This window comes from Oratosquilla oratoria, chromosome 12 (genome assembly GCF_046742065.1).
Source record: "Oratosquilla oratoria isolate Oo_2021 chromosome 12, ASM4674206v1, whole genome shotgun sequence".
NCBI lineage: Eukaryota > Metazoa > Arthropoda > Malacostraca > Stomatopoda > Squillidae > Oratosquilla > Oratosquilla oratoria.
In genome coordinates this window covers 41,780,266-41,804,329 of record NC_134788.1, presented here as the reverse complement: position 1 = coordinate 41,804,329, position 24,064 = coordinate 41,780,266, and the positions used below count along the sequence as shown (strand labels likewise).

The window sequence follows — 24,064 nt, the reverse complement described above, 5'->3', positions numbered from 1 at the left end:
CACTCACTCACGCCCATGGGTAAGTTAAGAAGGAAGAGAGGGAGGAAGAGAGGAAGAAAGGGAGAGAGGGAGGGAAGAAGGGAGGGAGAAAGAGAGGAAGGAAGAGAGGATGAAAGGGAGAGAGGAAGAGAGGAAGGAAGAGAAGGGAAGAAGGGAGAGAGGGAGGGTCAAGTGACTCAGCGTTTTTCTTTGAATTTTATTCATAAAGGAGAACGCTGCGTAACGGTGATCCTAAGGGGCGCTGCTACCAAAGTACTGACAGTTTAAGGACCGATAAAGTCAACACGGGGGATGGGGGGTGGGGGGGCAGGGAAGAGGAGGAAAGGGGGAGGGGGAGGGGGAGAGAGAGAGAGGAGGGAAAGAGAGGGAGAGGGAGAGAGGGGGAGGGGAGAGAGAGAGGAGGGAGAGGGGGAGGGGAGAGAGAGGAGGGAGAGAGAGGAGGGGAGAGAGAGGAGGGAGAGGGGGATGGGAGAGAAGGAGGGGAGAGAGGGAGAGGGAGAGAGGGGGAGGGGGAAGGAAGGAGTAAGAGAAGGGGATAAGGAGGGAGAGAGAGAGAGAGAGAGAGAGAGAGAGAGAGAGAGAGAGAGAGAGAGAGTTTTACTGCAAGGAGTAACTGTCAAGGTCTCCAGCTGTCTTAGCACTTGGGGAAAGGGTGGTAAGATTATCACAGGGAATGCACACGCACATGTGTATATATATATAATATATATATATATATATAATATATGTGTATATATATATATAATATATGTGTATATATATAGTATAATATATATATATAATATACACATATATATATTATATAATATATATATATATATATATATATATATATATATATATAACTATATTGGTGAAGCGTAGCAGGGGATTCTCCCTCAATCATATTTTGTTGAAAGCGACAGCAAGTGAATTAGAAAATTAGTTTCTTTCGTAATTTTCGCAAAGTAGATTTCTGTGGAAGAATGAGGGGAAAAGAGAGGGGAAGAGAGAATGGAAATTGACTTATCTCTTTTCCATAGAAATCTACTTTCTGAAACCTAGAAAGCTCAGAAAAAAGAAATTAATTTCTAATTAATTTGCTGTCGCTATATATATATATATATATATGTGTGTATATATATATTTATTTATATATATATATATATGTATATATATATATATTTATTTATAACAATGTATATATATATATATATATATATATATATATATATATATATACACAATGTATACACATGTACTTGTAATGCTGTTTCCCATTTATTATAGCCCTGGCCCAAGCCCTGGCCCAAGCCTGAAGCCCTAATCAGAGTCATCAAGCCCATCCAGACCCGATAAGACCCTTTCAGACCCAATTAGACCCTTTCAGACCAAAATAGACAATTTCAGACCCAACAAGACCCTTTCAGAACCAATTAGACCCTTTCAGATCCAATAAGATCCTTTCAGATCCAATTGGACAATTTCAGACCCAATTAGACTTTTTTAGACTCAATAAGACCCTTTCAGACCCTTTCAAACCCAATTAGACTCTTTCAGACCAATTTAGACCCTTTCAGACCCAATAAGATCCTTTCAGACCTTTTCAGACCCCATTGGACAATTTCAGACTCAGTTAGACTCTTTCAGACCCAATTAGACTCTTTCAGACCCAATTAGACCCTTTCAGACCCAATTAGACCATTTCTGAACCAATTAGACCCTTTCAGACCCATTTAGACCTTTTATACCCAATTAGGACTTTTCAGACCCAATCAGACCCTTTCTGAACCAATTAGACTCTTTCAGACACAATTAGACTCTTTCAGACCCCATTAGAACCTCTCAGACCCAATTAAACCAAATTAGATCGTTTCACACCCAATTAACCCATTCAACTCCGATGACAAGATGTCTTGTCATTTGGTCAAATAAAACAAAAAATCATAAAACACCAAAATGTTTGATCAAACACCAGAAAAATATGACGTCAATCCTCGCTTCGCTCGCAGCGAAGCGAGGACTGACGTCATATTTTTCTGGTGTTTGATCAAACATTTTGGTGTTTTATGATTTTTTGTTTTATTTGACCAAATGACAAGACATCTTGTCATCGGAGTTGCATGGGTTAAACCCAATTAGATCCTTTCAGACCCAATTGGACACTTTCAGAGCCAATGAGACCCTTTCAGACCCCTTCAGACCCGGTCATTGACAAAGACCAAATGGTCTCTCCTCCCGCAGGCCTGGCGTACGGCAAGGTGGTTCCGGCGGAAATCCCTGGCGCAAGGAGGAGAAAGAAGAAGAAGAAGAAAAGAACAACAACAACAACAACAACAACAACAATGGCGACGACAGATTCTGTAACTGCATTAGGAGATGAAGATACTACAGTGGAGATAGATGAAGAAGAAGGAGGAAGAGGAGGAGGAGGAGGAGGAAGAGGAGGAGGAGGAGGAGGAGAAGGAAGAGGAGGAGGGGACCTACCTTCCAATGATGAGACACTAAAGACAAATGAAGGAGGAGTAGGAGAAGGAGGAAGAGAAAGAGGAGAAGAAGGAGAAGAAGAAGGGGGAGGAGGAGAAGAAGAAAGAGAAGAAGGAGGAGAAGAAGAAAGGGGAGGAGGAGGAGAAGAAGAAAGAAGAGGAGGAGGAGGAGGAGAAGGAGGAGGAGGGGAAGGAGTTCAGTATTCCATTGATCGGGTCGAGATAAAGGCTACAGGTAATTTTACGGTTGAGCACTGTTTACGTGTGTTTGTGTGTGTGTGTGTGTGTGTGTGTGTGTGTGTGTGTGTGTGTGTGTGTATCTGCTTACCTAGTTGTAGCATACGGGAAGGGGAGCTATGCTCGTGGTGACCCGTCTTTGTATCTCGCAACATCTAATTTTTTCTTAAATTCTTATGTGCACGCGCGCGCGTGTGTATCTGTTTACCGAATTGTAGCATACGGGAAGGGGAGCTATGCTCGTTGTGACCCGTCTTTGTATCTCGCAACATCTAATTTTTTTCTTAAATTCTTGTGTGTGTGTGTGTGTGTGTGTGTGTGTGTGTGTGTGTTTACCTAGTTGTAGCATACGGGAAGGGGAGCTATGCTCGTGCTGACCCGTCTTTGTATCTCGCAACATCTAGTTTGTTCTTTAATTCTTGCACGGTGTTTGTACAAACTACTGTTTCTTCCAATTCGTCCCAGACATCCACCATTCTGTGTGGAAAACTATTTTTTTTTCCAGATCTCTTCTATAATCATCCTTTTTGAGTTTCTTTTCATATCCTCTTGTCTTTCTTTTATCCAACTTTAATAAGTCTTCTCTGTCAACAATGTCAACAACTTCCATGCTTTTCGTGTTTTTGTAAATGTGTGTGTGTGTGTGTTTGTGTGTGTAATAATAATTTATCCTATTCCTGTTAAAATAAACTTGTTTTAGTTTTACCCTTTATCTCCCTCTCCTACGTTTCAGAAGAAGGAGGAGGAGGAGGAGGAGGAGGAGGAGGAGGAGAAGAAGCGACGACGAAGAGGATCGACGACGAGGTCGCCTCCCCGGCAGTGGATCCCGGTGACGCCCAGACACCTAGAGGAGATCTCCCACTCGAGGAATACCCAGAACCCCCGGGCGATTACCCAGTAACCGTCCACGATTACCCGGACCTCGTGGGTAATCCTCCGGTCCCCCAGACGGATTACCCGACGGACATCGACGTCCGACGTCCGACGTTCGAGAACGACCCGGATCCTCCCGAACTCGACTTCGAGGCCGAGGTACCCGGCGGGGATTCCCCAGAGATCGATCTCTTCACCCTTGGGGACTCCGGCTCTGACGTCCCGAGATCTGGTCTCGGGTCCCCCGTGAACGCCCCAGGGTCGAGCATCCTCAACAGACTCAGGTACGACACAAAAGTCCCCGTATCCGGATGGGAGAACCCAGGACCTGACCTTAATCCCCAAGACACCGTCCACCCGGACACCTCGAAGTTCGACGCCTTCCCCCAGGGTCCCCAGTTCTCCCTCTGGGGAGTCCACGACCCCGTGGGTCCCGGCCCCTTCGATCACCCAGTGGGCGGCCCTGAGTCCCCATCACCTGATCCTGGGTCAGATCGCGACCCCTCCGCGACGTTCCAGCCGGTGGACCCAGAGATCCAGGCGGTCATTGACGACATTCTCAACTCCCCAGAAACGGGTTTAGTGAGCTCCTATCGTCTGGGTCCAGAGCGACAGCGCCCTATGGTCTCCGGCGGGCTAACCCAGGGAGCTTCTTTCCTTCACGGAGGAGGAGGAGGAGGAGGAAGAAGAGGAGGAGGAGGAGGAGGAAGTGGAGGAGGACCTGAAGCACAATCGCACCAAGGTACTTCTTTCCTCCACGGAGGAGGAGGAGGAAGAGGAGGGCCTGAGGTCGAGTCTCTCCAAGGTGGTCCCCCAGAAGAAGAAGAAGACCCCAATTTTCGTAAGAGCGACTTCCGCCCAGACGAAGGTGCTCATCTCTGGGGCAACAGCGAGTTGTCTCCCCAGGATCCTCCCCCAGGAGGAGAAGAGGAGCCGCCTCCTCCTCCTTCCTGGAATGGCGGTTCCAGTCCACCAGACTTCGACAGCTTCTTCTCGATATCGAACTTCCCCGAAGAGTCTTCATCCTCTGGTCTCCCGGAGAACCCCGAACTCGGGGGAACAGACCCGAACTCCTCCCAGAAGCTAGACCGCCAGGGCCTGTGGTCGGGTCCTGGCTCTCAGGGGACTCTCAGGGTCTCTGAGCCCCGAAGACCGGCGGTCGTCGAAGTCCAGAAGCGACCCGAAGGGTTCTCGGGACCAATTCACGGCTCCCGAAGTCCGGGCTCTCGAAGACCTCCTGGTCCCTTGTTTTCGAGACCTTCCCTCGGGGATCCAGGGCCGAGCCCAGGCCCTTGGGGCCCGAGACCGACCCAAGGGCGCCCGTTCCCTGGTCTCGACTTTGCGAGACCCACGCAGGGGTACCAGAGACCTGGGCTTACGAGACCTCCACAGGGTTACCCAAAACTTTGGTCTTCGTCCTTCGTCAGACCCACTCCTACTGGCGCCTCACCCCAGGTCCTCCTCGAGTCCCCGAGGCCGATTCCCAAGGGCTCCAACCGGGACCAGGCTCCCACAAGGCTCGGGATCGATCCCACCCGCGTCCCAGGACTGAGTTCTGGATTCTCTTCGTCAGGAACTTCGCGCCCAAAGAGGCCGGCGGCGAATACTCCATCGAGACCTCTGGGTCTGCCACCGGCGACGGCGCCTTTGGGAGGAGGGTCGGTCGAGGCGGAGGAGGAGGAGGGGCTGACGGAGAGGGAGCGATTGTGGCTGACAAAGCAAATTCAGAGCTTCAGGAGGAATCTCCTGACGCAACTGATGGTAATATTTTTTTTTTTTTTTTTTTTTTTTTTTTTTTTAAGTTTTAGTTTTGGCGGCCTTTGCCGATCAAGGGACCTGGCGCAGCTTTTGGTAATATATATATATATATATATATATATATATAATATATATATATATATATATATATATATATATATATATATATATAGTTTTGGCGGGCTTCGCCGAGCAGGAGACCTGACTCAGGTTCTGATTTTTTTTTTTTCAGCTGCCTTTGCCGATTATGGGACCTCCTCATAGGGGCTGGGCTGGGTTGGGCTAGGCTTAGCTGGGCTAGACTGGGTTAGACTAGACTGTGCTAGGCTGGGCTAGACTGTGCTAGGTTGGGCTAGGATAGGCTGGGCTAGGCTAGGCGGGGCTAAGCTAGGTTAAGCTAGGCTAGACTGGGCTAGGCTAGGCTAGGCTAGATTAAGGTAGGCTAGGCTAGGGTGGGCTAAACTGGGCTAGGCTAGGCTAGATTAAGGTAGGGTAGGCTAAGGTGGGCTGAACTGGGCTAGGCTAGGATAAGCTAGGCTAGGATAGGCTAGGCTGGGCTAGGCTAGACTGTGCTAGGCTGGATTAGGCTGGGCTGAACTGGGCTAGGCTGGGTTAGGCTGGGTTAGGCTGGGCTAGGATAGGATGGGCAGAACTGGGCTAGGTTAGCCTAGGCTAGGTTAATCTAAGATAGGCCAGTAGTTCCTATATGCTCTCTTGGTCCCCCATATGTGTTTGTGTCTGTGTCTGTGTGTGTCTGTATCTGTGCTTGTGTCTGTGTTTGTGCCTGTGTTTGTGCCTGTGTTTGTGTCTGTTTTTGTGTCTTTGTGTTTGTATCTGTGTTTGTGCCTGTGTTTGTGTCTGTTTTTGTGTCTGTGTGTTTGTATCTGTGTCTATGTTTGTGTCTGTGTTTCACTAAAAGAGACTCGTTCCTTCTTGCAGCACAACGAACAGAAGAAGAAGGAAGAAGAAGAAGAAGAGAAGAGGAAGAAAATCGTGGTCCCCGTGTCCCCCGAAGAAGCAGACCCGGAAGAGGAAGAGAAGGAGGACGTAAAACTTCGGAGGATCGTCCTCGAGGAGGAGGAGGAAGAGGAGGAGGAGGTGAAGAAGGCTGGGAAGCTTGTCCAGAGGTCTGGTGACGTCACTGGTGTTCTTCAAGTTCTTCCGAATTACGAGAACCTCACGGCTTTGTACTACGATCCGGAGTACTATACGGTAAGTTAATGCACACACACACACACACACACACACACACACACACACACACACACACACACACACACACACACACACACACACACACACACACACACACACACACACACACACACACACACACACCACGACTCGGTGGCGCAGTTGATAGAGCACTGGACTGCCAGTACGGTGGTGCCCGCAGTACCTAGTTCGAATCCTGCCAGAGCCGAAATTATTTCGGTATCGCTGCGCTTCGGGTCGTTACTCCGACTCTCTTGGGCGGGGAGTTGGGTGTGTGTGTGTGTGTAAGGTCATAGCATTACCCATAGATCGGTCATACGAGCTCTGAGCTCTCTTCCGGGAGGGAAATAGCTGTCGATCACGAGTCCAACACGTGATCAAGACCAAGGTGAATACAAACACACACACACTGCGACACTATGGACACCCAGTACTAAAATAATATAAAGAAATTAGAAAGAATAAAAAGAGCAGCGACAAAGACGGCACCAACACTCTCCACATTGACATACAAACAAAGATTGTCCAAACTGGAACTACCAACCCTGGAACAAAGAAGAGAAAGAGGAGATCTACTGACTGTTTACAGAATTATCAATGGAATGGAAGTCCTAGATAAAGATGATGTATTAAAATGGAACAAGAGAAAAACAAGAGGACACGAAAAGAAACTCAAAAAAGGATAGTTACAGAAGAGATCTGAAAAAGAATAGTTTCCCACACAGAGTGATAGATATCTGGAACAAACTGAACGAGGAAACAGTGAATGCAAAAAATATACAAGAATTTAAGATCAAACTGGATGCTGAAAGATACAAAAGCGGGTCCCTACGAGCATAGCTCTCTTCCTGTATAATACAACTAGGTAAATACACACAATACAAACACGGACACACGTTTATACATGTATGTATATGCAAATACGGTATATATATATATATTTCATCTTATCAACCAATATTTGTGTACTAGGGACCATTTAGTATCTATTGTTACTGTATATACTGTATATCACAACTAACACCACAGTCGGAACAAGAGAAAGCTAAATACGGGAGTCAATATATTTTGACTGCTAACTGCAACCCTCTTCAGTCGAAGTAATACATTCGTGTATTCAGATCTTTCTTTTATTCCGTCTGTGGTGTTGGTTGTGGATTACAAATGTGTTATTACTTTTTCATCAGTGATGTATATGCATATATATATATATATATATATATATATATATATATATATATATATATATATATATATATATATATGCTGGGACATTGTGTCAAGTTGGTGAAGGTTGAAAAAAGAATTCACAGGTCTACATTCGAGTTTTTTTTTAGTTTATTCCTGACCGGTTTTGCTCTATGCTTCTTCAGAGGAAGCATAGAGCGAAACCGGTCAGGAATAAACCCAGAAAATCGGAACTAGACTCGTGACTTCTTTTCCATCTTCATCAACATATATAGTATAGTATATATATATATATATATATATATATATATATATGTATATATATATAGTGTCATGACATGCAATACAGTACATACCGTGTTCACGCGGGCGCCCTCGGTGTAACTAAATCGTTCCATTATGAAGGGTCGTCGTGGCACGATGGTACGGCCTTCGTCTTATAATCAGCAAGCCGCTCAGGCGAGGGCTCGAACCCCAGCGTAGTGTTGTTATTAATGTCAACCTGTCTGTACTCGCAGGGCCCCGCCTTTTTGGTCTACGGCGACTACGCGGACTACCCTTCGTTTCTGACGTCGCCCACGGCGGCGGCGGCGGCCGCGTCGCAGATGGAGTCGCTGTACCCGCCCCTCGGGCAGCAGGTCCAGCTGCAGAACCAGTCGCAGTCGGTCGTTAACGAGGTCAGTTGGTCAGGTTTTTTTTTTTTTTTTTTTTTTTTTTTTTTTTTTTTTTTTTTTTTTTTTTTTTTTTTACTCGTGTAATTCTTATTATTTTTTTCTTGTCCTTATCCTCTTTTTTTTTCTTTTTTTTTACTCTTTATCTACTTTTTCTTTATTTGTTGCTGCCTGTCCCTACGTAACACTATATGTCTCCATGTTTACGTTTCGCAGGTGCTTACGCAACACAATGTCGTCATCCATTTTCCAAACGGCACCACAGATTTTTCTACCAACGATTTAATCTCCAGCGATTTCTTCGCCAGTGGAGGAGAAGAAGAAGGAGGAGGAGGAGGAGGAGGAGAAGGAGAAGGAACTGCCGAAGTCACGGGAGACGTCAGCGAGACAAACACAGGAATGGAAAGGTAATTATCAGTTTAAATTTTGTCCAATTTATATAGTCATGCCAAAGTTTTTCGTTTTCTCTTAAAACTTAAATACGGTGACGCCCCCCCTTAGCAACTTGACACAAACATCTTTTTAGCTACGAAAAGTTTTATTTATCTGAAGGACTTGTCTCTAGAATTTTGATGGATATAGAACACAATCTAGTCGGTTCTAGTTTTTAGATAACTTAAATTTTCTGGCAGTTTCTCTAGTAAAACGATTGCACTGTGTCACCGTATTGAAAAAAGTAAATGAAATGTAAGAGAGAACGAAAAATCTTGTTCTGAAATATAGGGGTGACTTTAGTATTGTGTAAGATCTCACCCTCAAAGGCAAAACACGTGTAACAAGGAAATGAATAAAGATATAAAAAATGAAAGAAATGAAGAAATGGCTATATATTGGAATATTTTCTAACTCTGCATGCAATATATTTCTTTCGAGATGGACAAATAGATATATAAATAGATAAATAGAAGAGTGTGGAAGAAGACACGGGTCTAGGATCGAAGCTGACGGTATACATTGATGACCCGTGAAATTGGATTTTTTCTTCTATTTTCTTCAACTTGTCACAATCCCGCGACAATAAATCGATTGATAGAGCGATAGATAAATAGATAGACAGGTGGATAAAGACAGAGAGAGAGAGAGAGGGGGGAGAGAGAAAGAGAAAGAGAGAGATAGGGAGAAAGAGAAAGAGAGAGGGGGGAGAGATAGGGAGAAAGAGAAAGAGAGAGAGAGAAATAGAGAGAAGAGTTACTAATGTGAGAATGGCTACTGATTTTTCTATATCATCTAAATGTATCTAATTAGAACGTAAAGGACTGAAGCTATGCTCGAGGGGTACCGTTCCTGTGTCTCCAGGTATCACATTACGTGTGAGTTTGCAGAGCTGGGCGCGTACCACCGGAAATGTAGTGCGTTACCGAACTATATATATACTGTATATATATATATATATACAGTATATATATATATGTATATATATATGTGTGTGTATATATATGTGTATGTGTGTGTGTGTGTGTGTGTGTGTGTATGTATATAATACGTATTGACGGAAACGCACCCCAGATTTTTCGGTAACGCATTACATGTCTGGCAGTAACGCGCCCAGCTCTGTGAGTTTGTCTCCGTCTGTGTATGTAATAATAATCATTATAATAATAAGAATATTAATAATAATAATAATAATAATAATAATAAAAACATCAACAACAACAACAATGATGATAATAATATCAACAACAATAATGATAATAATAACAATATACATACATATACATATACCAAGGCTTTTTCTCCCTTACAAGGGAGGTAGCCAAAAAGGAAAAGGGATAAAATCATTCCCACCCAATCCATCCCTGAATACACTCCACACCCCTCTTATCTTAGCACCTCCTGGATGACAGGTCATCCCTGCACCTTGTCCACTGCCCTGGGTCAGGAGCAGTGTCGCAAGACACAGCACATCCACAGCAAGGCCGCTTCATTAAATCGGCGACCCCCCTCTCCGTCCCCCATTGCATAAAAGGAGAAAACGGGGAGAAATCCCTTCGGGCTGCGTCAAATTTTGCTCACACATACTACCTCAACCCCCATCCCCCCGCCCATTCCACCTCATGCAATCGCAACATCATCCATATACAACCTCCATTTACCCCTGTCTTCTGTCCTCTCCCGTCCTTCCTCAACAGACATTCCCCTCTTCCTCAAAGCCCCCTTCACCCCATCCATCCACCTCATCCTAGGACGTCCCCTTATGTTCACTCCCTCCACATCTGCCTTCCATACCTCTTTTACTAGTCTTTCTTCACTCATTCTTTCCATGGGGGAGGTGAGCCAGCTGTTGTTTGCGAACGACACTGCGCTTGTGGCAGGATCGGAGGAGGGATTGAGGAAGTTGGTGGCAGAGTTTGGGAGAGTATGTGATAGAAGAAAGCTAAAGATAAATGTGGGTAAAAGTAAGGTGATGAGATGTACAAGGGGTGAAAGTGGCAGTAGACTGGAAGTGAGCATTAAAGGAGAGCGAGCGACTGGAGGAAGTGGATAGTTTTAGATACTTGGGTGCAAATGTGGCAGGAAAAGGTGGAGTGAAGGTGGAGGTAGAATGTAGATTGAGAGAAGCGAGTAAATGCCTTGGTGGATTAAAAAGTGTAATGAGGAATAGACATTTGGGAATGAATGCTAAGAGGAGACTGTATGAAGGAGTGATTGTGCCAACAGCACTGTATGGGGCAGAAACATGGAACATAAGAGAAGAAGAGAGGAGTTTGAATGTGTTTGAGATGAGGTGTCTGAAAAGTATGATGGGGGTTACTAGGCTAGATAGAGTGAGAAATGAAGAGGTGAGGAGGAGAACAGGGGTGGAAAGGGAGCTGGGAGATAGGGAATAATTATAATAATAATAATGATAATAATGATAATGATAATAATAGTAATGATAATAATAATAATAACAATAACAATAATAATAACAACAATAATAATAACAGTAATAATAATAATAAATGGTTTATTGAAAACTTGGCAGCCAAAGGCTGAAAATACACGTATTAAGTTAAGATAGTACATAATAAATGATTACCTATACATGTTATGATGCTGAAGTGATTGTTCACTATAAAAATATATAAAATATGAACATATAAAACATGATAAATGCGTCCTAGTGTTAATATGATGTTTGGATTAGATGTTGTTTAATAAGTGTACAATAGAAGGTATGGGACTGTGTTTATATCTGTCTGTGCGTGGTGCTTTGAAAGGCTCGAGTCTATTGTGATGTCTTGTAGCCCGGGAAGGCAGGACGGTCAGCTTCCGGCGGTAGCAGGTTACGGTGGTGAGGATGACGTAATAGCTTGAATTTTCTTAGTGTCTCCTTGTAGTGGTCAGAGAGTTTGGGTAGGTTGAGGGTGGTTAGAGCAGCTTCGTGGTTGGAATAAGAAGAGCCTAGGATGATTTTGCCTTCCCTTTTCTGTACCCTTTCTAGCTGGCGTTCCTGAGTGAGGTTGACGGAATGGGTCCAGGCTGGAGATACATAGCAGAGTTTAGGTAGAATAAAAGTGGAATATGTATTCTTCAACTCCTTCTCTGGTGTTCCAAGTGATTTCAGCCTCTGCAGCACATATAGTCGATAAGACACTGCTCTGACGGTGTTTGTCACTTGCTGCTTCCAGTCCAGTTGGTCATCAATAGCGATTCCCAGTAATTTAGTGGACTTGACTACCTGGAGAGGTTGGGTGTCGATTGTGACATTTGGAGGAGGTACATCCTTCTCTGATGTGCAGAAGTGCATGGTGACCGTTTTTGTACTGTTAATGGTCACATGGTTGTCAGTTGTCAGTAGCCTGCAGTGGAGAGTAGTCAGAAGCTGTGTTGTCAACGGTGATACCAACAGTTGAGTCATCATCGTATTTCCAGTGATGGGAACTGTCAACTAGAGCATCGTGAAATGGAAGCAAATTAGGAAGCACAGCGCTCCCATCTTGGTCCCTTGGGGGACTCCACAGGTCAGGTGTTGTGGGGTAGAGGTCGAGCCTTTAAACCTGACAAACTGTCAACGCTCAGGAAATCCGACAACCATGTTTCTAGGTTGGGATGGCGACCAATTTCTATTGATTTCCTTATGTTGGTATGGTCGACCAGGTCAAATGCTTTTCTGAAATCAATGAAAGTGAGAGCAAGGGAAGTGTTACGTTTGTCTAAATTTCTGTGAATAAAATCAAATAGGTCAATTAAGCAGTGAGTAGGGGATGAAGTTTTGATGTTGCCAAATTGCTGTGGATCTATTTTATTGCGTATGTTACTATATGCCCAGTTGAAGACAACGTCCTCACGGGTGAGACAGGGGACGGGCGTGTTGGCAATTGGCCTCATGTCATTTAACCCATTAAACTCCGATGACAATATTCTTGTCATTTGGTCAAATAAAACAAAATCGTAAAACACCAAAATGTTTGATCAAACAGCACCAGAAAAATATGACGTCAGTCCTCCTCGCTTCGCTCGCAAGCGAGCGAAGCGAGGACTACTGACGTCATATTTTTCTGGTGCTGTTTGATCAAACATTTTGGTGTTTTACGATTTTGTTTTATTTGACCAAATGACAAGAATATTGTCATCGGAGTTTAATGGGTTAAGGACTGGGGGCTGGGGACTTTAGGGATGGGGGTGACAGACGAAGTCTTCCAATCTCTGGGGGCATTTATTTTGAGTCAGAAAGGCATTGATTATCGAACGAAGAGGAGCGGCAATTTCGGGGGACAAATTCCTGGCAGAGCTTTAGTGGGGGGTCAACTGGTGTGGTGGATCTTTTGGGATTGGAGCTTTTTAATTACTTAACGATTTCAAACTCAAGAACAAAGGGGGTGGGGGGAAGGGGATGGCAGGTAGGCTGGGAGGAGGGTGGGGTAGAGGTTGGGGAGACTTAAGACATATAGTAGCAAAATGACTGTTGATCTCATGTGTTCCCTGTCCAGGGGGTGACTAAGAAATACAAGAGAGAGAAGATGACTGGTTGTTGGGACCACAACAGGGCAGGACTCGCAGTAATGGGTATAAACTGGACAAATTTAGATTTAAGAAGGAAATAGGCAAGAATTGGTTTACTAATAGGGTGGTCGATGAATGTAATAAACTTAGTAACCATGTACTAAGCGCTGAAACTATCAGTTGTTTAAAAAAAAACCGATTAGACAACTTTATGGATGGGGATGACAGGTGGTGATGGTTACGGAGATGTCTAGTGTAGGCCTTATGGTCTCTTGCAGTCTCCTTTATGTTCTTATGTTCTCTTTAATCTTAAAGTACCTTTGGATGCTAATTACCTGTTCGAGATGGTTGGTTTTGCTTGGATAATATGATATTTTAGCAGTCCTAATTTCACGGATGATTTTGTTGCAAATGCTCCTGTATAGGATTCCTTGATCCTCTGTCTCATCAGCCGCTTTATCCTTGGTGCAATCCAGGGAAGGTCTGAGGGTTTGCATGGTCAGAGTCTTGGTGTGAAAGAAGTAATGGTATTGACGTAACTATCCCACTTGGTGTAAACATCGTCCACTAGGAGAACTTCTGACAAGGGATGGTGTACTATACACTTCCCAAACGCTTTCATGGCTAAATCGGGTGGTCCTGTGAGTCCTGACAACAGCTCTGTGTGTGTGTGTGTGTGTATTCACCTTGGTCTTTGGGATCACGTGTTGGACTCGTGATCGACAGCTATTTCCCTCCCGGAAGAGAGCTCAGAGCTCGTATGACCGATCTATGGGTAATGCTATGACCTTACACACACACACACACAACTCCCCGCCCACGAGAGTCGGAGTAACGACCCGAAGCGCAGCGATACCGAAATAATTTCGTCTCTGGGAAGGATTCGAACTAGGTACTGCCGCACCTCCGTACTGACAGTCCAGTACTCTATCAACCGCGCCACCGAGTCGTGTGTGTGTGTGTGTGTGTGTGTTTACCTAGTTGTAATTTACGGGACGAGAGTTATGCTCGTCGCGACCCGTTCTCGTATCTCTCTGCATCCAGTTTATTCTTAAAATCGTGTATAGTTTTGGCACTCACTGCTTCTCCGTTTAGTTTGTTCCAGACATCAATCACTCTTCCTCCACGCTTCGCTCGCAGCGAAGCGAGGATTGACGTCATATTTTTCTGGTGTTTGATCAAACATTTTGGTGTTTTATGATTTTTTGTTTTATTTGACCAAATGACAAGACATCTTGTCATCGGAGTTTAATGGGCTAAAGAAGGACAGTTACAGAAGAGTGTGTGTGTGTGTGTGTGCTCATCTCCTCCTCCTCCTCTTCCTCCAGCATCGCCTCTCCTACGTCAGAAGCGGCCACGAGTTCCGGAGAGACTTCCAGCGTGGCGACCATCTCCGGGGACTCTTCCTCCTCCTCCTCTTTGGTCGCAGCTTCGCCCACGCAGGCCACCGCAGCGGCAGCCGCAGCGGCTGCAGCCGCGGCCGTCGGTGCCGCCGTCGGAGCCGTGGCTGCTCTAACTGCCTCCGGATCCGGAACCTTGAGCGGTTCCGGGGGGCTCGCTGTCGTCGGGGAGCATGCTGCCTACGGAACCGGGACATCTACCGGAACAGGGTTAACTACCGGAACCGGGTCACCTACAGGAACCGGGACATCTACCGGAACCGGGTTAACTACCGGAACCGGTTCACTTACAGGAACATCTACCGGAACCGGGTCACTTACTGGAACATATACCGGAACAGAAGCAACCGCCGGCGCCGCTGCGGTGACTGGCACCGGAACGTCTACCGGAACCGGAGCGGTCGACGGCGCAGTGTCTTGTGCCGGAACAGGTGCCGGAAGTGTTGGCTCCACCGTCACTTCCCCGGCAGGTAGGTTGCCCTTCCAACCTTGGTAGACACTTCAACAAAGACATTAATATGAAAAAACAAAATAAAATAAACAAATAAACAAAATTTCAACAAAAACCCACTGTGTTGGATAAGAAGAAATGAAATAAATAGATTCCATATATTTCGATCACGGACTGTGATCCTCTTCAGTGGAATACGTATTCCACTGAAGAGGATCACAGTCCGTGATCGAAATATATGGAATCTATTTATTTCATTTCTTCTTATCCAACACGGTGGGTTTTTGTTGAAATTTACTAATGTGTTACAATATTACTTTGTAGTTAAATAAACGAAAATATAAATAAATAGATAAATAAAAATAGATAAATATACAAGTGAATAGCTAATTGATTAACCCATTAAACTCCGATGACAAGATGTCTTGTCATTTGGTCAAATAAAACAAAAAATCATAATAAAACAACAAAATGTTTGATGATCAAACAGCACCAGAAAAATATGACGTCATCAGTCCTCCTCTTCGAGGAGGACTGACGACGTCATATTTTTCTGGTGCTGTTTGATCATCAAACATTTTGTTGTTTTATTATGATTTTTTGTTTTATTTGACCAAATGACAAGACATCTTGTCATCGGAGTTTAATGGGTTAATGACGTAGGTCAATCAAATCATCCGGAACAAAGCGATTGATTGATCAATACTGAATATATAGGTTTGTAGATGTGTCAACATTATCAGGTATTGAAACATTAGAAAAATAAATAAATTCATGGAATAAAATATAGATTAATAGAAATCAAGTCATGATTAGATACATAAAAATCAATACAATAATGTATTACATTCTATTACAGTTTTACACACACACACACGCACACAGAAATAGGCTCGTACCAATCAAAGCTCCAAGGACTGACCGCTACAAAAACAGTGCCATCCCATCCATTGTGCACATAATCAACTCTTATGTCAACTTGTACCGTGTATATACCCTAAGTTTTATATATATTTTTATAATCTTTTGCATTGTATCATTGTCAGTGTACCACTGCTATTGAAATAAACCTTTTATTATTATTATTATTACACACACACACACACACACACACACACACACAGAACGGAGACTGAGAAAACGCAGTTCTAGTGGAGAGTGTTTGATATGAGACAGATAAAATGGTATACATGAGAAAAAATTTAAAGGTTCAGAGATAATGGAGGGTGAGGAAAATTAAAATTAGCATGTACTTATATAAATTGATTGATTTCAGGACTGAACGAGCTTAACGATTACATATCAGAAGCTAAACTAGACCTAATAGGAATTGTGGAGACAAGATTAAGAGGTCTACTAATACCAAACAGTGTTGGACATGGATTATATAATCACTGGCTTAGAAATAGGAAGAAGAGAAACAAATGTAGAAATACGCAGGAAAGAAAAATGTAACTACGAGAAAGACATAATAGAAAAATGTAAGGATCAGCCAAGCTATTCTATAGATATATAAATGGGAAACTGAAAAACAAACAGGAAATAGTGAAACTACGCCAAGGGAACACAGAATGCACAGGGAATACTGAAATGGCAGGAGTTATGTGCAAATACTTCAAGTCAGTTTTCAGTAGAGAAAAAATACAACGAGTTAAAAAGAGAGAAGCAAAATCTCCCAAAATGAAGGAAATAATGGATCAAATGACGAACCTTGATGTCAGAAAATCACACGGCCCGGATGAAGTAGCAAATTGGATATTAAAAGAATGTGAAGTAGCAAACAAAATATACAACATAATAAGTTGCTCGCCCAAAGAAGGAAAAATACCAGAAGACTGGAAAAATGTTGATATCGTACCAATTTATACAGGGGGAAATAAAGAAGACCCAACAAATTACAGACCGGTTTCCATTACAAGTACAGTAGATAAAATCTGTGGAAAAACTATAAAAAATAGATGGATACAATATAGTGAATCAGAGACAATTCGGAATTAGACAGGAAAGACCGTGTACCACTAATTTGATCTTCTTTTAATCAAGACTAATAGATATGATACAAGAAAGGGACGGATCAGCCCAAAAATGCTTTTGATAAAGTCCCTCACATAAAACTATTAGGAAAACTAGATACCATAGGAGGAATGCAAGGTAAACTATTTGAAATGGATGGAGGACTTTTTGCATGGTAGAAAAATGAGGGTAGAGCTCAGAGATAAGACTTCTACTTGGGAAGAGGTAATTAATGGAGTCCCACAAGGATCAGTGTTGGCTCCAATAATGTTTGCCGTTTATGTGAATGACATGGACGAGGGTGTGGAATGTTACATGAGTTTCTTTGCAGATGATGCAAAATTGTTTAAGACTGTTACTCATTACAGAGATATCTGAACAGGGTTTGGGAACGGAGTCAGAAATAGGAAGTGGAATTCAACATAAAGGAATGTAGCATAATGGAGTTTTGAAAAAAAAAAAGATATGTCCCCTGACAAACATATAAACAAAATTGTCAGCGAAACCTATAATTTGCTGAGATCAAAGTGACTTTTACTTACTTGGATGAAAAAATGGTAAAGAAAATGTTAGTCACATTAAAAAGGCCTACATTGGACACTATGGTCACCCAATACAAAAAAAAAAAAAAAAAAAAAAAAAAAAAAAAAAAAAAAAAAAAAAAAAAAAAAAAAAAAAAAAAAAAAAAAAAAAAAAAAAAAAAAAAAATCCAGAGAGCAGCTACAAAGATGGTTCTAGAACTAACAAAACTATCATATGAAGAAAGATTGTTAAAATTGGAGTTACCGACTCTGGAACAAAGAAGAGAAAGAGGTGACTTCTTGACCATCTACAGAATTATGTAAGGCATGGAAGTCCTTGATAGAGAAGACTTACTGAATTGGGATAACAGAAACACAAGAGGACATGGAAGGAAGCTCAAAAAGGACAGTTACAGAAGAGACCTGAAAAAGAACAGTTTTCTACACAGAGTGGTGGACACTTGGAACAAACTGAACGAAACAACAGTGTGCAAAAACCATACACGAATTTAACCCATTGAACACCGATGACAAGATTCTTTGTCATTTGGTCAAATAAAACAAAAAATCATAAAACACCAAAATGTTTGATCAAACACCAGAAAAATATGACGTCAGTCCTCCTCGCTTCGCTCGCGAGCGAAGCGAGGAGGACTGATGACGTCATATTTTTCTGGTGTTTGATCAAACATTTTGGTGTTTTATGATTTTTTGTTTTATTTGACCAAATGACAAAGAATCTTGTCATCGGTGTTTAATGGGTTGAGAGCAAACTAGACATGGCGAGATACAGAGACGGGACACCACGAGCTTAGCTCCCCCTTCCCGTAAGATACAACTAGGTTAATACAACCAGGTATATACATACATAACGCACGCACGCACACTCATACACAAACACGCAAAACACATACACACACAATTATTTTTATATATTTATTTATATATTTACCATGTGTTTTTCCTCCTCCTCGTCCACCTCACCCTCGAACTTCATCTGACGGCGCCGACGTCGGTTCTCCTCCCCTGGTCGCCCTCCAGTGTACAGCTGTGGGGGGAGCAGCGCCCCTGGGGAGTCCGACGTGGTCTTCCTGAACCCGTCCTTCCCCAACCACGACGCCCTGACCACATCCTGCACGCTCAGGATCAAACTCGGACCCAACACTTGCCAGGTAGGCGTAAGGTAGGGTGTTGTATGTATGCAGGGAGGGAAGGAGGGAGGGATAGGGAGGGAAGGAGGGGAAGGGAGGGAGGTAGGGAGGGGGATAGGAAGGGGAAGGAGGAGGGGAGGGGGAAGGAGGAGGGAAGGGGGAAGAAGGAGGGAGGGAGAGAGGGAGTGAATGGAGGGACAGGACGCAGACAAGGTCATCATATTAAGACAACAGTGCAGGACTCGCGTTAATGGTTAAGTTTAAATTGGACAAATTTAGATCTAAGAAGGAAATAAGATGTAGGGGGATATGACAGGTGGTCATTGACATGGAACTGCCTAGTGTAGGCCTTATGGTCTCCTTTATTTTTGTTCTTATGTAAGCCCCCAGACCCCTGGCTAGACAGGTGGTAAGGGAGATGGAACTCCCCAGTGTAGGCCCTAAGGTCTCCTGCAGCCTCCTTCTTCATTCTTATGTTTTTATATTCTTATGTAAGTTCCCAAACTCCTGGCTAGCCAACTTTATGTATGACAGGTGGTAATAGAACTCCTAAGTGTAGGCCCTATGGTCTCCTGCATCCTCCTTCCTTCTTTCAACAGCTCCGAGTAGACTTCGAGACTGAGCTCGCCGCAGCGGACAAGGGCGTTTGCAAGAATCAGTTCCTCGAGTTCACGGGGACCATTTGGCCCTTGGGATTCCACAGGATCTGCGGAACGAACGTCGACCAGCACTGTGAGTAGTAGACTTCCGGTCAGGCGCCCGACCCATCCCGCCGTGGATGTCGGTAGACACGGCAAATTGGGTCACACGACTCGATGGCGCAGTTGGTAGTGTTCGCGGCCGCCACTACGGCGGTCCGGGTTGAAATACCGCCCCCAGGGAGAAAGTAATTTCAGTATTGCTGCGCTGCGAGTCGTTACTCCAACTCTCGTGGGGGGGGGAGTTGGGTGTGTGTGTGCGTGTAAGGTCACAGCATTATGAACCATAGATCGGTTATATATGAGCTCTGACCTCTCTTCCGGGAGGGAAGTAGCTGTCGATCACGAGTCCAACACGTGATCCAAGACCATGGTGATGAATCACACAGCCCTGCCTTGATGCATGACAGACAGAGACAGATAGGCAGAGAGACAGGACAGAGAGAAAAGACAGAGAGACAGACAGACAAAAGGTTGTGGAGGCGACCAATCAGGGTTACCAACCTAACGAACCCATCAGGTGGGGTTGGTAATGGTTTTGGTGGAAATTGTGAAATATGACGCAATCATCCCTAAGAGTTTCATTATTTTTATCCTTCCTCTTCTTCTTCTTATTATAATAATTATTATTATTAATATTATTATTGCTATTATTATTAGCATTATTATTATTACTATTATAATTACAACTATTATTATCACTACTTTTATCATTATTGTCATTATATCATTTCCATTAATCATTATCAATTATAATTGCTATCATTATTACTGTTATCATATTAATAAAGCAGGTAACGGTTTCAAAATATCGATATTTTCTCTAACGATTTTGATATTTTCCTTTAGTTCAGTCACAGTCTAGAGTTGACATATATATATATATATATATATATGTTGTGTATGTTTTAAGACAGATATTTTTAGAAGCTCCGCCATGGGATACGAACCCTGACCCGTGCGTCGATAATCACGAGGCCAAGACGCTAGCGACCATGCTACATGGTGATGGTTCAAAAGGACTGTACTAGTCCCCGACCACGCTTCACGTAACATTGGAAGAGCTAGTCTCATTTTCATCTAATCCCGTATTAGGCGAGCCCTCGTGATTATCGACGCACGGATCAGGGTTCGTATCCCATGGCGGAGCTTCTAAAAATATCTGTCTTAAAATTATACAACTTGTCGGAGGGCTCGCCTAATACGGGATTAGATGAAAATGAGACTAGCTCTTCCAATGTTACGTGAAGCGTGGTCGGGGACTAGTACAGTCCTTTTGAACCATCACCATGTAGCATGGTCGCTAGCGTTTTGGCCTCGTGCTTATCGACGCACGGGTCAGGGTTCGTATCCCATGGCGGAGCTTCTAAAAAAAAAAAAAAAAAAAAAAAAAAAAATATATATATATATATATATATATATATATACATATGATTTTAATTTAACAAACAAATGAATATATGTAAACGAATAAATACAAAAATAAATTGTGTTCGTTAGTGACGACTCTGACGTCACGTTATGCTTTCGTGCTTCCCGCCAGTTCAGTCACAACCTAGAGTTGAAAAATATACAAATATATATATATTATATATATATTAATCTAACAAATTAATATACATAAACGAATTGATAAATAAAAAAAGTAGATGATTTGAATTCGTTGATGACGACTCTGACGTCACGTCGTGTTTCCCGCCTTTTCCCTCCCGAACAGTTTACGCCGAGGTGGAGGACCCCCCGGCCGGCACGACGACGGTCCGACACCTTCAGGTGGTCGCTACTTCATCAGCGCCCTTCCTCGCCCTCAGCTGGTACATCTCCGTCAAGCAGATTGATTGTCGCCATCAAGCTCATCTCATGGGTGAGTTGAACACGAGCAAACGAACGAACGAACGAACGAACATAGCTGGGCAAGTAGTGCGTTACCGATTTTAATTTCCTTTAGACTGATTTTAATGAAGAAAATAATGAAATGGAAAATTTATATACTTTTTTTTTACGAATATTCTCAATGAACTGATATCTAAATTACATTAATATTCCCTATTCTAAAATATAACATAACCACAGCTGGGCATTTGCGTTACCGAAAGCGTTACTAACGCACTACTTGTCCGGTGGTAACGCACACAGCTTTGCAAACGAACACCTTTGTTACGTCTCGGTTAGCGGTTCGAGTCTTGTGCCCGACAACGTCTCAGTTTCCGAATACGTGTGTGTGTACAGGAAAGGATTAACGCTCGTCGGGTCCCGTGTCCTATTATCTAATGTTCTAAACATATCTAGACTCAAATTCATGTACATTATCAACTTAATCTATATCCTTGATTTCTGATGATATTTCAGATTTTATCTCGTGTATTGCTTGATTTTTGGGCTATCTTATCACCTTGTAAGCTATGACACATATTTATACGTCTATTTTGAAAACTACATTTCTTTATATCCTTTCGACATCTATGTGTGTGTGTGTGTGTGTGTATACGTGTGGGTATGTGTATAGGTATCTATGTGTGTGTGAGTCTGTGTGTGTGTGCGTGTGTGTATGTGTATAGGTATCTAAGTGTGTGTATGTATCTATGTGTGTGTAGGGATCTGTGTGTGTATGTAGGTATCTGTGTGTGTGTGTAGGTATCTGTGTGTGTGTGTAGGTATCTGTGTTTGTGTGTGTGTGCGCATGTTTGTCTCTGTGTGTATGTGTGTATCTCTGTGTATGTGTCTACATACGATAATAGATAATATATTATTTGAGCTATTCCACATATTTATACATATACATGGAAAACTATATTTCTTCACATCCTGTAGACATGTGTGTGTGTGTGTGTACATCTGTGTGTGTGTAGATACAAAAACTAAAAATAACATTACGATTGTTCTTGAAACTATTAATTAATCCCAAATCCATTTTCTCTATCCCCTGGCTGGATCTCCCCCTCCCCCCTGGATCTCTCCCCTCCCCCTGGGTCTCCCCCATTTCCTCTGGATCTCTCCCCTCTCCCTGGGTCTCCCCCCTCTCCCTCCTGGGTCTCCCCCCCTCTACCCCTTGGGTCTCCCCCGTGGTTTCCTCCCCCTGCCCCAGCTCCCCCAGGGTGCCGCCAGTACTTCACCCAGTCCTCCGGGACGCTGAAGAGCTTCAACTGGGAGGATGGGCAGTACCTAGTTAGCCAACACTACCGGATCTGCATCAAGGCACGTCCAGGGGCTTGCTCGGTGACATACATTGCCACTAGCGGCGAGTTTATGATCGAAAAATACGGAACCATCAAATCCGTGCCGTATGACAGGTAAGCGACCCCGTCGTCGGCCAGTTTTCGAATGGGGATTTTCCCCCCCAGATTATTTCCCACGAAGAAATCTAGGGGGGAAATTCCCCATAAATTGGCATCTGTGTAGTCGACGGGTCTCCACGAGTGTTGTTCTTCTTTCCTGGTCCCTCTCTCCTCACTCATAAGAGCGAAGGGGACTGCAAGAGACCCTAAGGCCTACACTAGGCAGTTCCATGACTAACCTGTTATTCCCATCCATAAATTTCCTTAACATTTTCTTAAAACAACGTGGTTACTAATAATAGATAAACAAATAAATAATAATAAAATAACAAACAAAATTTTAAATTAGAATTAAATAAACAGATGATTAATTATAAACAGACAAACAAAACAAAACAAAATAAAAGGCAGACATTACACACAGCTCTTTGTCTTGCTTTTTCACAGGTGTGGCATAACAAACGAATTAATAATAAAAAGACTAACAGATGAACAATAACAAATAAACAAATAAAATAAAATAGAATAAAATAAAACAAAATTCAATTAAATAAACGGACAAACAACAATAGAAAAAAATAAAACAAAATTAAATAAATGTCGATCATTAGACCCAGCTTTCTGTTTTTATCTTTGACCGGTCTGGTATGATAAACGAATAAATCATAATAAACAAAGAAATAATAATAAAAATAAAAACAAGATAAAATCAAATTAGATTAAATTAAATTAACAGGCAAATGATAATAAACAAACCAAATACAACAACATTAAATAAAATATCGAACATTAGACCCACATCTCCATCTTGCTCTTTGACAGGTCTAACATGACAAACGATAAAAATAGATAAATGAATAAACAAAGAAATAATAATAGATAAAATTAAATGAAACGAAAGAAAACAACATTAAATTAGATAAACATAAAATCAAACAAAAACAAAATAAAACTAAATTGAATAAATGTCGAACATTTGACCCACCTCTTTGTCTTTCACATGTCTGGCGTAATAAATGGAAAAAAAAAAAAAAAAAAAAGACAAAGAAATTGGAACAAATAAAAATAAAATAAAATGGAATAAAATAAAACTAAACAAAACAAAATTAAATAAATGTCGACCATTAGATCCACCACTCCATCTCTTTCACAGGTCTGGCATGACAAACGGAAAAAAAAAAAATAATAAAAAAAAAATAAATAGATAAATAAATAATAATAA

At 42.7% G+C, this 24,064-nt stretch overlaps 1 protein-coding gene across 1 annotated transcript; it reads left to right on the top strand.

Moving 5' to 3' along the window:
- Positions 1 to 15: 15 nt before the first annotated feature.
- Positions 16 to 23,087, top strand: LOC143030354 (uncharacterized). Its single transcript, XM_076193506.1, has 10 exons — positions 16 to 19; positions 3,436 to 5,336; positions 6,273 to 6,545; positions 8,255 to 8,413; positions 8,624 to 8,814; positions 14,662 to 15,203; positions 18,760 to 18,890; positions 19,469 to 19,601; positions 21,285 to 21,431; positions 22,653 to 23,087. The coding sequence occupies exons 1-10, from the start codon at positions 16 to 18 to the stop codon at positions 22,859 to 22,861; spliced, it is 3,690 nt and encodes a 1,229-aa protein (XP_076049621.1). The 3' UTR covers positions 22,862 to 23,087.
- The last annotated feature ends 977 nt before the right edge of the window (positions 23,088 to 24,064 follow it).

Bases quoted from the DNA above. Each gene is read 5' to 3' on its own strand.
- LOC143030354 (XM_076193506.1), top strand. The intron at 8,414-8,623 runs GTCAGTTGGTCA...TACGTTTCGCAG, and splicing joins CGCAGTCGGTCGTTAACGAG to GTGCTTACGCAACACAATGT. The intron at 19,602-21,284 runs GTGAGTAGTAGA...CCTCCCGAACAG, and splicing joins AACGAACGTCGACCAGCACT to TTTACGCCGAGGTGGAGGAC.